This window comes from Oreochromis niloticus, linkage group LG18, assembly GCF_001858045.2.
Source record: "Oreochromis niloticus isolate F11D_XX linkage group LG18, O_niloticus_UMD_NMBU, whole genome shotgun sequence".
Classification (NCBI taxonomy): domain Eukaryota; kingdom Metazoa; phylum Chordata; class Actinopteri; order Cichliformes; family Cichlidae; genus Oreochromis; species Oreochromis niloticus.
The window spans coordinates 3,947,128-3,961,780 of NC_031982.2; the positions used below are offsets into that span (position 1 = coordinate 3,947,128).

The 14,653-nt window shown below is 41.0% G+C and overlaps 2 protein-coding genes across 3 annotated transcripts in view; one reads left to right on the forward strand and one right to left on the reverse strand.

Moving 5' to 3' along the window:
• pappa2 (pappalysin 2) overlaps positions 1-14,653 on the reverse strand; it is a 103,302-nt gene that overhangs the window by 34,706 nt on the left and 53,943 nt on the right. Inside the window, exons 14-15 of the mRNA XM_005457971.4 lie at positions 5,337-5,533; positions 3,202-3,315 (exon numbers count right to left, since the gene is read on the reverse strand). Of these exons, the coding sequence (XP_005458028.1) occupies positions 3,202-3,315; positions 5,337-5,533 (311 nt within the window). The remainder of the gene's footprint in view (positions 1-3,201; positions 3,316-5,336; positions 5,534-14,653) is intronic.
• On the forward strand, positions 6,268-10,789 carry LOC109195668 (uncharacterized). Of its 2 annotated transcripts, none has more exons than XM_019348145.2 (3): positions 6,268-6,581; positions 8,489-8,770; positions 9,681-10,789. In XM_019348145.2, exon 3 carries the CDS (start codon positions 9,902-9,904, stop codon positions 10,607-10,609), a length of 708 nt encoding a protein of 235 aa, XP_019203690.1. In that variant the 5' UTR covers positions 6,268-6,581; positions 8,489-8,770; positions 9,681-9,901; the 3' UTR covers positions 10,610-10,789. The 2 variants fall into 2 exon arrangements, with proteins under 2 accessions (XP_019203690.1, XP_019203691.1); XM_019348146.2 differs by having other exon boundaries at positions 9,896-10,789.

Below are 14,653 nucleotides of genomic sequence, written 5' to 3' on the forward strand. Positions count from 1 at the left end.
AGCAGACCATTTCAAAGAAAAAACGGTGTTCCTGGGAAAGCTAGCAGATATGCCGGTCATAATGAAGGCTTTTCAGACTGTAAAAGAGTCTTTAAGGCGGCCTTCCAGAGCATTTGCAAAGACGTATCTGATAAAGAGGACATCCATAAAAGATGCAGTGGATGGAAAGATGAGTCATTCAACAAAGAAGTGGATATGAGAGAGAAAGAGATAAACAAGCATATGCAAAAAAGGGAAAAGGCAGGTTCCCAACTGTAACGGAGCCTTTAATCCAGAGAGTGACAGACAAGGTGAACGGCTATCAGTCAAATCCACAGCTAGTCTACACTTTGTCGCTACCCACAGAGTTGACTGTGGGAACTGTGGCAGTGGAAACATTAAATAATAAATATGAGAACCTGAAATACAACAGTATGAAAACTTCCTGATTTTTGATTTTTGTTTGTCATACTCTAATGTTTCACATCATCAAACAACTTTAAATACTAAACAAAGATAACACAAGTAAACACAAAATGCCGTTTTAAAATGAAGGTGTTTCTAAATAAGGGGGAAAAATCCAAACCAGCATGGCCTTGTGTGAAGTGATTATCCCCACCCCCGAACAACCCCTGTTATAACATAAATTAACTGGTGTATCACATCTTTGGAAAGCTGAGTTAAATGTCTCTAGCAACACCCAGGCCTAATTACTGTAACACCTGTTCTCATTCAAGAAATCACTTAAAGAGGACCTGCCTGACAAAGTGGGCTAGACCAAAAGATCCTCAAAAGCCTGACATCATGCTGCGATCCAAGGAAATTAAGGAACAAATGATAAACCAAGGATTTGAGATCTCTCGGTCTCAAAAAGGTTATAAAGCCATTTCTAAAGCTGTGGGAGTCCAGCAAACCACAGTGAGAGGCATTATCCACAAATGGCGAAAACATTGAACAGTTGTGAGCCTTCCCATGACTGGCTGCCTGACCAAAATTACCCCAAGAGCGCAGCAACAACTCATCCAAGAGGTCACAAAAGACCCCAGAACAACATCCAAAGAACTGCAGGCCTCCCTTACCTCAGTTAAGGTCAGTGTTCATGACTCCACCATAAAAAAGTGACTGGGCAAAAATGGTCTGCATGGCAGAGTTCAGAGACAAAAAGCACTGCTAAGCAAAAGGAACATTAACGCTTGTCTCAGTTTTGCCAGAAAACATCTTGAAGATGTCCAAGACTTTTGGGAAAATACTCTGTGGACTGATGAGACAGTTGAACTTTTTGGAACGTGTGTGTCCTTTTACATCTGGTGTAAAAGGAACCCAGTATTTGAGAGAAGGAGCATTATTACCAATAGTAAAATATGGTGGTAGTAGTGTGATTGTCAGGGGCTGTTTTGCTGCTTTAGGACCTGGAAGACTTGTGGTAAATGGAACCATGAATTCTGCCGTCTACCAAAGCATCCTGATGGAGAATGTCCGGCCAGCTGTTCTTTTCCTCAAGCTGAAAGCAGACTTGGGTTGTACAGCAGGACAATGATCCAAAACACACCAAGTTCACCTATGAATTGCTTAAGAAAAACAAAATGAAGACTTTGGAGTGGTCTAGTCAAAGTCCTGACTTGAATCCGATTGAGATGCTGTGACACAACCTTAAAAAGATTCAATCCCGAAACCTTCCAGTGTGGCTGAACTATAACAATTCTATAAAGATGAGTCAGCCAAAGTTCCTCCACAGCACTGAGTAAAAGACTAATTGTCCGTTATCACAAACGCTTAATTGCAATTGTTGCTGCTATGGATGCTAAAGTTTAGGGATCAATCACTTTTTCACATAGGGCCATGCAGATTTGAGGTTTTATTTTTTCATCTTAATAATAAACCCCTTAATTTAGAAACTGCATTTTGTCTTTACTTGTCTTATCTTTGTTAATATTTAAATTTGTTTGATGACTGGAAACATTTAACTGTGACAAACGTACAAAAAATAGGAAATCAGGAAAGGACAAACACTTGTAAAACACCACTAAGTCTGTTATTGAAAGGCAGGTCTCTGTGCTGTCCCGAACACGATCAGGACATCAGTGTGAAGCGCTACAGGGAAAGCAGGGCTCACTGTATCACTATACAACCCAATATCACAAAACGTGACCAGCGTGTCCATTTCACGCTTTGCCTCTCCAAAATGTGAAACGTACATGCATGCAGCAGGGGGAGATAATATATTTAAAGCCACGAAGTCAGTATTGACCAAAAAAAGGTACATTCCCATGTCCTTGGAATCGTCAGACATGATTAAGCTAGGTGGCTAATATGTATATAAATGTGCATGTGTTAATAACGTCTTTTTAAACACTTTTCTGTGATATTTTCATGTTGGGTTGAAATTAAATATGGCCCTCTGCTGTTACTGCAGCTTACTGCAACGTCTGCATGCGAGCACATTTCACTTTTTGGAGAGGCAAAGCTTGAAATGGACACAGTGGATCAGCGTGTCTGTTACATGTTTTGGGTTGGGAGACTGGGTTGCACTAACATCATACTACAAAAGAAAAAATACAAACACTGAAGGTTTCTTACAAATAAACACTTAGTAAATGACATATTATGTTTGTGAATCATTTTGAAATGATTACGAACAGAGTAACAAAGTAATGCTTTTTGTTGCTGTAGTTCTTTTTTTAATGGAGCTTTAATGAATTCTAATTATAAAATATGAATTCAGAACGACTAAAAGCTCTATTTGTGATTGCAAATTAGTATTATTCCATTAGATGCCAGTATTTTAATAACTTATGAACCCTTTAAGTATTTAATTATGAATGATGAGTTAATTATATAACACTTAGTTTTCCACTAATAAAACAATGGTAATTATAATTTTGATGATTAGTACCCGTCGGGTGGAAAAAATAAGCATCAAATCTCAATAAGGGATGAGCAGAAGGTTACTCTTGATTTGGTAATCATCTACAGATCATTAGAACTCATAATTAATAGTTGACCTAGAAAATAACTAAATATAGTTACAAATACATGCCATGAATCATGCAGTCCTTGCTGTAGAAAGTGAAGAATGTGTGTGTGTGTGTGTGTGTGTGTGTGTGTGTGTGTGTGTGTGTGTGTAGGTCTGAGACAGCAGCCTGTTTGAGAGTCCCAGAGAGCACTAGCAGCTGCTCAATAAAGAGAAATCACCCATATTCACATGTGCATAAACACACTTGCCTTTAGCCAAAGTGAATGTTCCAGGTTGTTGTTTATGCCAGACTGGGCTGTGCACGGGAACCAGGCATCAGGGGGCGAATTCTCACTCACCTGCAGGTGATGGTACGTGCAGAGCTGCGCACCAAAGTGGGGCAAGCAAAGCAAAAAATAAAGAGTTACTGAAAGTGTTCATTTACCTTACTAAGGAATGCATGCTATGCACGCAAAAAGTCAGAGAAAGCTAGAAAAAAAGAGGCAAAATTAATCTCAGACAACACAACTTATTCAGATCAGTTTAGTCATGACAGTCATGACCCAATTCTCATCTTTCATCCATATTCGTTTTGATCTTACCAGAGGAAGCGGTTATTACCTGACCTAATGAGGTTCAAACATTTTATAAGATGTCTGTGTTTGTATTTAGGTTGTAAATGAACAAAGGAAATTATGGTGTGTTATATACTCACTGGCCACTGTATTCTGTCTATTGCTAGTACTGGGTTGATCCCATGATGGCCTTCAAAACGGTCTTATTTCTTTGTGGCACATATTTTACAGTGTGCTAGAAACATTCTTTAGATATTTTGGTCCATATTGACATGACAGCATTTGCTGCAGATTTGACGACGGCATATCGTTTTCCACAACATCTCAAAGGTGCTCTTCAGAGCTGGTGACTATGGAGCCCATTGAGTACAGTGGACTCACCCGTAATGCTCCAAGAAAAGTTTGGTGTTGTTTACACCAGATTGTGACTGTACAATCTGAATGTTGCAGCAGAAACTGGGACTCAGATCATGCCCGAAATGATTCATATGTCCCTGAGACGGGCGAGGCTCACGACCAACCCAAAGAAGCTTGCAGTTGGAGGGCAGGAGGCATAGTTCCTGGGGTATCACTTGGGAGGCGGGCAGTTGCGTCCTCATATGGACAAAACAACAGCCATCACATTCTGCCCGCGTTCCAAGACCATAAAAGATGAGGCCGTTCTTGGGGCTGGCCAGTTATTAATGCCGGTTCATGGCGCATTTTGAGGAGCTGACCAGCCCCTTGACCAAAGTCGCCTGAAAGGTTGCACCAGATCTGGTCCAGTGGACGGAGCAGTGCTAGGTAGCATTTGTGCGGATGAAGAAGGCTATCAGTGGGGAACCTCTGCTCTACACTCCTAACTAACTATACCTAACTATGTAGCACCAACAACTGTCCCATGTTTAAAGTAACTTTATCACCTTTCTACACCATTCTGATGCTCAGTTTGAACTTCAGCAACTTGTCTTCACACGTCTACATGTCTAAATGCATCGAGTTGATGTCATGTCATTAGCTGATTTACACTAACAAGGAGTGAAACAGGTATAGGCAAACTTTGTGAAGCCACCAAACTTTGTGAAGCCACCAAACTTTGTGAAGCCAGGTTTGTTTTTCCTCAGCTGCTGGGAGGTCACATATCATCAACAAGGCATTTTCACCAAAGAACCACCACTGACTGAAATAATTTCTCTTTTTTTGGCTGTTCTCTGTAAATATTTGATGTGATGCTGATGTCATGTCATTGCGGACCAAAATCTCTGAGGAATTTTTCCACCATCTTGTTGGATCTATGAACCCACGAAGAATTAGGTCTGAAGGCAAAAGGGGTTCTAACCTGGTACTAGCAAGGTGTACCCAAGTGCTGCAATATGTGAAACTCCATGAATGCAGGTTCTTGTTTCAATGCACATTTTTATAGAATATAATCACTTTTCTTCACGCATCTACTTCGTGTCCAACAGCATTAGAATAGAAAGATTGCAAACATAAAACAATACACATAAGCTGTGAAATTACCCTACGCTGTGATAACTCCTGTTTTTATAAAGATGCACTCAAGGCAGATTATTTTGTAATCATCAAAATTATTTTTGTTGTTGTTTGATTTGATTTTAACTTGATGACTGACAAGTTCGGCTTTAAAATCTATAAACAAGAAATATTTCAATCATCGAACTTTGACATTCTGGGAATTGTCTTTGGTGGTGAATCTAAAGAATTTATACTAAAAAACAGCATTGTCCAAAAATGCATCGAGCAGCGGTTAGGATTTTCAAAGTGGCCTCCATGCTGACTTTATTGCCATCTGGAAGTCTTTTACGTGCTCTGTGGTTGGCATTTCATACCTTTGTAAGTGATGGTTCTCCAGTGGCAGCATGGGCAGGACAACGGTTGCGGTCCTGGTGAGAAGCTGTGGCAGTGGTTCCCCACTGGTCAGTGTAACCCAAAGGTGTAAAGTAACCACAATCCTGAACACTGGAACTCCTCTCAAATTCCTCACACACGCCGTCACCGTCAAATACATAACACTGACTGGGTTCACCTTGGGAGACAGGGAAAAGAACGAGAAAGGAGGATTTATGAAAGAATATAAAGCCTGGTTTCTTAATCTGGCAGGGTATCCAATCATCCCCCACTGTTAGACTGTCATCCAAATCTATTTGTCAGTGAACCAAATCTGAGCAAATCTATTCTGTATTTTCGTTGGCCATTGTTAATGATAGCCACGTCAGCTCAACCATATCTGACTCTCCGCACTGTCAACAGACTGTAAATTATGCTGAGAAATGAACTCTGACTTCAATTAATTATTAAAGATTAAAGTAATTTGGTGATATTAACGAGGAGAAACCTAATATGTGACTTGGTATCTGCGGATAAGCAAGTCACAGCAGCAGCAGTGTAACGGCATGAACTACACAAATCTGTCAAAGCAGTGTCAGACAAGACAAAAATACAGACAAAAATATGTTGCCTTTTTGTATTTTATTGTCTCTCTTGCTATATTTAGATTTTTTTTCCACATGAACTGAACGTTTAATAACTATAAAAATTAATCAGTGACAATAAGATAAGGGAAATGAAACTTTCCACCAAGAATTAAAGTAACAGCAGAGCTTTTATTTCCCTTGGTCAGAGGGCCCGGTGGCGCCAGTGTCAGCCTCACCTCTGTCAGTGCGTCCCAGGGTGGCTGTGGCTACAATGTAGCTTGCCATCACCAGTGTGTGTGTGTGTGTGTGTGTGTGAATGGGTGGATGACTGAATGTCTATGTGCTGCCAAACACAGATATATAGAGCTTGACCAGAGCCAGTCCGATCTCTGAACATGGATAGACAAGGCCAAGCAAATGGACAAGGGGAAGTTCTCCCTCAAGGAAGAGGAGGAAGAAGAAGAAGAAGAAGAGGAGGACTGAGAATGCGTAGTGGAGGAATAGGGGGAAGAGGCCGAGGTGCACGAAGACCAGGGCCACAATTATAGACCATGTCATAAACCATGGCCTCACAATGGCAGAGGCAGGTCGTCGAGTGCAGCCTAATGTGCCTTGCTCTACAGTCTCCTCCATCATCCAAACCTTTCGCAGGGAAAACAGGTATGTACTCTATGTAATCTATGATGGAATTATATGTTGTATAGGACAGGGCACTGTGCGTGAGGCAAAAAATGTATAACTTACTGTAGAGATTTTGTGTGCATCTGCCTACAGTAGTAGGTCTATACTAGCAGGTGGAGAGGACTAGTGGAATGTTGTGATACTAAATATGACAAGAAAGATATTGAACAAATTACTGTAAACTATGGAATTACATAATTCATACAGTTTAGAGTAGTATTCCAGTCACTGTGCAATGTTGCATTAGGATTGTGGTGAAGTTACTGTGAGTAAAACAATAATACAATTACACTGGTAACTTACTGTATTCTGTTCTACAGGGAGTGCAGAATTATTAGGCAACTTGTATTTTTGAGGAATAATTTTATTATTGAACAACAACCATGTTCTCAATGAACCCAAAAAACTAATTAATATCAAAGCTGAATGTTTTTGGAAGTAGTTTTTAGTTTGTTTTTAGTTTTAGCTATTTTAGGGGGATATCTGTGTGTGCAGGTGACTATTACTGTGCATAATTATTAGGCAACTTAACAAAAAACAAATATATACCCATTTCAATTATTTATTTTTACCAGTGAAACCAATATAACATCTCCACATTCACAAATATACATTTCTGACATTCAAAAACAAAAAAACAAATCAGCGACCAATATAGCCACCTTTCTTTGCAAGGACACTCAAAAGCCTGCCATCCATGGATTCTGTCAGTGTTTTGATCTGTTCACCATCAACATTGCGTGCAGCAGCAACCACAGCCTCCCAGACACTGTTCAGAGAGGTGTACTGTTTTCCCTCCTTGTAAATCTCACATTTGATGATGGACCACAGGTTCTCAATGGGGTTCAGATCAGGTGAACAAGGAGGCCATGTCATTAGTTTTTCTTCTTTTATACCCTTTCTTGCCAGCCATGCTGTGGAGTACTTGGACGCGTGTGATGGAGCATTGTCCTGCATGAAAATCATGTTTTTCTTGAAGGATGCAGACTTCTTCCTGTACCACTGCTTGAAGAAGGTGTCTTCCAGAAACTGGCAGTAGGACTGGGAGTTGAGCTTGACTCCATCCTCAACCCAAAAAGGCCCCACAAGCTCATCTTTGATGATACCAGCCCAAACCAGTACTCCACCTCCACCTTGCTGGCGTCTGAGTCGGACTGGAGCTCTCTGCCCTTTACCAATCCAGCCACGGGCCCATCCATCTGGCCCATCAAGACTCACTCTCATTTCATCAGTCCATAAAACCTTAGAAAAATCAGTCTTGAGATATTTCTTGGCCCAGTCTTGACGTTTCAGCTTGTGTGTCTTGTTCAGTGGTGGTCGTCTTTCAGCCTTTCTTACCTTGGCCATGTCTCTGAGTATTGCACACCTTGTGCTTTTGGGCACTCCAGTGATGTTGCAGCTCTGAAATATGGCCAAACTGGTGGCAAGTGGCATCTTGGCAGCTGCACGCTTGACTTTTCTCAGTTCATGGGCAGTTATTTTGCGCCTTGGTTTTTCCACACGCTTCTTGCGACCCTGTTGACTATTTTGAATGAAACGCTTGATTGTTCGATGATCACGCTTCAGAAGCTTTGCAATTTTAAGACTGCTGCATCCCTCTGCAAGATATCTCACTATTTTTGACTTTTCTGAGCCTGTCAAGTCCTTCTTTTGACCCATTTTGCCAAAGGAAAGGAAGTTGCCTAAAAATTATGCACACCTGATATAGGGTGTTGATGTCATTAGACCACACCCCTTCTCATTACAGAGATGCACATCACCTAATATGCTTAATTGGTAGTAGGCTTTCGAGCCTATACAGCTTGGAGTAAGACAACATGTATGAAGAGGATGATGTGGACAAAATACTCATTTGCCTAATAATTCTGCACTCCCTGTATGTGTAGGATTGGACGACAACCTCGCGTGGGTGGCAGAGGAAAACTGCTCAATGAACAACAGGAAAGAGAGATTTGTAACATGGTGATGGCAAATAATGCCATCACATTGAGACAGATCTGTGATGCCATCCTTCAGGACAATCATATATTCCAGAATATAAACACAATAAGCATCTCCACAATAGACCAGGTTTGGAAGAAGCATCAGATGACAATGAACAAATCTACAGGGTACCATTTGAGAGGAACTCTGACAGAGTGAAGGAGCTGCGCTACCAGTATGTAAATGTAAGTCAGTTACTGGTTGTCTCTCATTATAACCTTACCTGTAATCACAGTAAGCAGTAGTTCACTTAAGCTGGGCATACACTGTGCGATTTTTTTCAGTTGCGCGATTCAGCTCCTGCTCAAACTGTACGATTGACTCGCAGGGGTTATAAGTCCGTAGGTCACGATGCAGGGTCTCACACTATACGGCCCGATGCTCTGATGCGACCTAAGTGCTCACACTGTGCGTCCATAAAAATGAAGGTTATAACAGAAAATCTGTCGCTCGCTCTCCCTCTCTCTTTCACTCACACAGACTCACACCACCACCATCAACTTTGCTAAATTGCTAATGAAAAACATTGATCAGGCAGCTGTGATTGAGCAGCAATGTAAATCCAACTATTTTCACGGTTGTTGTGGTCGTGATAATTTTGTGAGCCACATCGAAAAGACTCAGATGAGCTTTCCAAAGTTCTACAAGTGCCTCCATCGCTTGTGTCCAGATCACACACCGACATTTATGTGTTTGCGCGTGCGCAGTGTGAGCGGCTGCGGTGACACCCTCACGACGGTCGGGAGGATTTCAAACGACCAAGTGATTGACCATCAGGAGCTGGTCGTGAGGTGTTAATCGCTTCTCGTTACCCCACGTATACTACACAATGCACGACGCACAATGAAGGTCAAAATCTGGCCGATCACCAAAACGGTCGCACGACTCAAAAATCGGCTCAAAATGGGCCAAAAATCGCACAGTGTAAGCCCAGCATTATTTGGTTTCAATACCTCCTTTACCTGATTTCAGAATCAGTATTTGCTGCATCTGACTTCAACAATTTCAACAGAAAACTGCAGTTTACTGTATGATACAATTCTCATTATAATCCTTATTTTGTTGTCTCCCAATCAAATCTATCTAATACTTTAGGTTTTACTGTAACATCTCAGTGAGTCATCAGTATTTCCCACTCCCCTTTCTATCAAATACCCCTGCAGTACTTCCTCATAGGCCTATCACTGGTTTAGAACCACTGGAGTAGTGGCCTGTAGTATATTGAACCTGTGGGGGAGAACATGTAATTGTCTAACTGTAGTATATGACTCTTCTGTATGACTGATTTTATGTTCTTTACTCTATTTTAGAGAATAATGGCATTGGAAGGACATGAGACCCCTCACATCCTGGTGTTCGTGGATGAAGCTGGCTTCAACCTGGCCAAGGGCCGAAGACGTGGCCGTAATATTATTGGCCACCGGGCCACAGTGGATGTCCCAGGTCAGCGAGGGGGCAATATAACTATGTGTGCTACCATTTCTGAAAATGGTGTGGCCACTCACATCCCCAGTCTTGGCCCATACAACACACACAAGCTCCTCATCTTCTTGGATCGCCTTCATACCGATTTTATCCCTGAACATGTGAGAGGTCTCATAGGGCCTCACCTACCCATTTATGTAATTGTGTGGGACAATGTCAATTTCCACCATAGCCCACTCATTAGGGGCTGGTTTGCAACGCATCCAAGGATGGTCATGGGGTTCCTACCACCTTACTCTCCTTTCCTCAATCCGATAGAGGAGTTTTTCTCTGCTTGGAGGTGGAGAGTATATGAGCATCATGCTCAGGATCAGCCGTCCCTGCTCCATGCTATGGACGCAGCGTGTGACGACATTACAGGAGATCAATGCAGGGGATGGTTGCGGCATGCACGCCGTTTTTGCCCTCGTTGCATCGCAAGAGAAAGTATCCGCTGTGATGTGGATGAGAATCTGTGGCCAGACGGACAACAGCGTGTAAATAATCAGGAGGGTGACGACAGTGGACAAGAGCGGGAGAATGAGTACAGCGACCACTGAATAAGTCCTTGTTTTTTGATTTTGTGTTCATACAATTTACTACTGTAATGTACATTTTCTTTTACATATGTATGAAACTTTCTTTGCGTGTGAATATAAAATGGTTATAATTTCCTTGGTAGTGTGAGTGCAATCTGTGATGTCAAACCTTGGAGGCTACTCTTTTCTGTTGTATATTGTTGGTCCCCTGCCATAGTGACAAAACATCTAAACATTTTGTATGGCAGTACTTACACAATGCCAAAGGGACGATGCATTTTGGGGGCACTGACTATTCAGATTAGCAAGAAATGTAGTTTTGACACATGAGTGAACTGTTTTAGGAGAGATATGAGCTTTTGCAGGTGGACCATGTTGTTGTGATCAACCATCCAGGTTTATTTTGAAAAGAATAAAAATTAGTAGTAGAGAGATAGAATAGATTGGTGTAATTGAGAGGGAGACAGGTGTGACACTGAAGCTGCAAGGAGAAGAGGTAGTGAAGGTGGATGAGTTTAAATACCCTGGGTCAACGATTCAGAGAAACGGATAGTACACAAGAAAAGTGAAGAAAGAGTGAAGGCAAGGTGGAGTGGATGAGTGATCTGTGACAAAAGTAGATTAAGAGGGAAGATTTACAAGTTGGTAGTGAGACGTTCTGTAATGTACAATTTCAAAGTGGAGTTGAAGATACTTTTATATATTTTTTGGAGTGACCACGAGGATAAGAAATTAGTATATTAGAAGGACAGCTCAGGTTGAGTGATTTGGAGACAAAGAGAAAAAGGCGAAGCTAAGATGGTTTAGACAAGTACAGAGGAGGGGTAGTAGTTATACTGGGTAGATACTCATGGAACTAACTGTCCATAGAAGAAAAGAGGAAAACCACAAGGTTCATGCATGCTGTGGGTACAAAAGGGCATTGCCAAATAAGAAATAGAAGTAAAGTCTTACAAGGCAACAATAGCGATATGTGTTAAAAACCAGATAGTCATTATACTTATATTCTCCAAAGATGAAAGGACTGTGCTCCTTAGCCAAAAGGGTCCTGCAGTGTTTTAAAGGCAAAGTGTAGAAGAGTTTTAACCTAACTACGTGTAAATGATTCCTCTTGTAGTATAATGGACCACAAGCATATGTAGAGTGGAGAAGTGAATATAACAAGCTACAGCAGTGTCTCACAGGAAAAGTGGAAAGCATATAATGCAGCAGGTATTCATAAAAAGGGCGGTAGACGTTACACACTTCAGACATTTGGCCTCATGAACATGTGGACAGCTGCAGAGGTCACACAGACAGAAAGACAATGATGCACAATTGGCTTCAATTAATCAATGGAAACATGGTTCTGATAAAAAAGCAAATTAAAGCCTAGACAATTCAAAGCCATATTGTCCTCTTTGGCAATATTAGACTAAATGAACTCAACATTCACCCCACCCCTGTTGTGGCTACACCTGTGGAAAATGATTAAGTCATTTTAATTCCAAATGTTGTATTTATCAGGCTTGACAAAAAAGGAACTGATTGACAACCTTTGATGTCACTATTAAGGCCATCTGTTTTTCATTTAGGCCTGCATGCTGCAACCATACTGTGCAACCTTTATTTAATCAGGCATTTAAAAGAAACAATTAAAAATCTGTAACCTCAATAAAAAAAAGGAAAATGAAAACAGTCCTTTTTAAAGCCATTAAAAAAAAAAATCCAGCTTGTCCACAACCAATCTGTGACAGGATGGACTTAAAAGTAGTTGGCGCAAACAGAACAGAGACACAGATGCGGCATAGTGGGAGTTAACTGGGTCAAGCAAATGTGGCAAGAAAACCCAAACAAATATTCTGTCTATGACTAAGAAGTACAACTGAATAATTGGTTTTAAGTGTTGCAATTTGTAAAAACCTGTTTTTGCCAAATGGTTTTCCTTCCTAGTCATGATGTCTTTTATTGTAAAACAAGAGATGTAATAACTTCAGTCACGGCATAGCAAGCCCTGGTGGGGTGGGGGGCCGGGGGAGGGGGCCGTTTCCCCCTGACAAATAAATTGACTGGATGATGGAAATTCTAACCCTGTAACAAGCTTAAACACTTGAATAACTACCATCCAGCTGCCAGAAGAAACAATACACGGCCTGAAATGAAAGCAATGGTCAAACTGTCTCATCTCAGCTGACCTATCACACCTTCATATGGAATATTTCTTTTATCAGCTGAGGAGTGTCGAGCAAACAGTCAGTTACACAGAGTATGAACTCTGAGGCTGTGGAGGAACACCGCATACCACAACAGTGCAGCTGATTCATTTATTATTGACAGTAATGCGCGCTCTCATCCAGCCAGTATTTCTATGAGAAGCAGCGACTTGTTGACAAGCCCGTGACGTGACATAATGAAATCGTGCATGGCGTTCACCTTCTTTGTGCCCTCTGATTGGCTCAGCTCTTCCATGTTGCACTTTATGAATGTGTTTACTTAACTTCAAAGGAGAAAAACATACAATGACAGAGGCAATGTTCTCAACTTTGTGCTTACAATGGAGTGTTTTGGGTAAAACCCCTTCCATGTTGTGTTGTTTTGTGGCCTGTCTGGATGCTTCAGATTGGGTGAGGTGCGGACACAAAGTATTGTTGTCTTGCGACGGAATTGTAAATGATGGGGGCGCTCTCTGCGGCTTCTTTGTTTAGCTTTACTATAATTTTGGTACTTTTTACTGTTTTTTAACCACCTGGTCTATGGTTATTGATGAATGAACTAAATTCCCAGACATGGACTGAAAGTCCACAGACTAAAATTGGATTAGGCCTATTTTATAAACTAGATGCCAGATTGATATAAAAATCACCGTTTTTAAAAGCTTTGGTGCAAACAATGGCTTTTGGATCAGGACTATTGCTCTATAATCCTAAGAAAAAAGGTTTTAGTCATAGAAACATAGTCGGCCTGTTTCGCAGCCTAGTCCTAGACTGAGGAAGACTGCTTGTAAGAAAGGAAACTAGTCATTTTTAATTTTTGTTCACTTGGAAACAGATCAGAGTATTTAAAGGACATTTAACAGAACACCAAGGCCACATTTTCAAAGTTAAAGAGGATTAACAGGTGAATCTTTTTTGTCTGTGACTAAATCTTGGACAAAGCTGCTTTATGGCAACTGCACAAGCCACTGAGCCACAAATGACTTTTTGTTAAGGTTTCTCATCTTACTACAAATCTTCAGTTGTTTATTGTATATAGTACAATATATAAATAGTATAGTATATAAATCTCACCAAAGCTTAACCCCTCCCCCCAAAAAACATAACCACAGCAGCTCTTACCTAATTCGAGCCTTCTTATTGGGTATAAAAACTAGAAGTAATGAACCTCATCACCCCTCTTGCTTGGGATGATCTGATATCGTCGTGTTGGTGTTGTTCCCAGATCATCATCAAAATGTTGTTCCAGGTTCAACATTGCAAGTGACCAATCACATTGTTGTGACGTTATTCTTTTGTGCGCCAAGCCATTCGTGCATTTATGAAATTCCAGTGTTGCAAGGACAATATCAATTGTGCTTACCGTTTATTAAAGGGTTAGGGTTAGGGTCCGTTGATCGGTGGACAGAGGCGGTTTCTCACAGCTTAAGTACAGTTTTTTGTTTTACAGCAGTTTTTCCCGAAGTCGCAAAAGTATGACGTCACAACATTCTGACTGGTCACTTGCAATGTTGATCCTGGAACAACATTTAGTATGATGATCTGGGAACAACACCAACACGACGATATCAGATTGTGCTCTTGCTTGCACTTGATTCGCTTCGGGCAGTCAGAGCTACAAGGTGGCCCTTCAATCACCTAACTGTACAACAAATACCAGAATAAAGCCTTTGACTGTGTTTATGATCTCTGACTGAAGGGAGCTGGCTCGCTGCTCCAGATGTGACTTGATAACAAAAAAATGTATGACTTATTTTAGCTGAAGGATATCAAACAAAATGAAAAATGGACTCTATGTCCAAAACACAAGTGTTATTGTAAGCTGATTTTTGCAATTCAAAACCAAAGCATGATCTATGATAAAAATCAATAA

Coding starts and splice junctions, on each gene's coding strand:
- LOC109195668 (XM_019348145.2), top strand. CDS start 9,902: ATGGCATTGGAAGGACATGAGACCCCTCACATCCTGGTGTTCGTGGAT.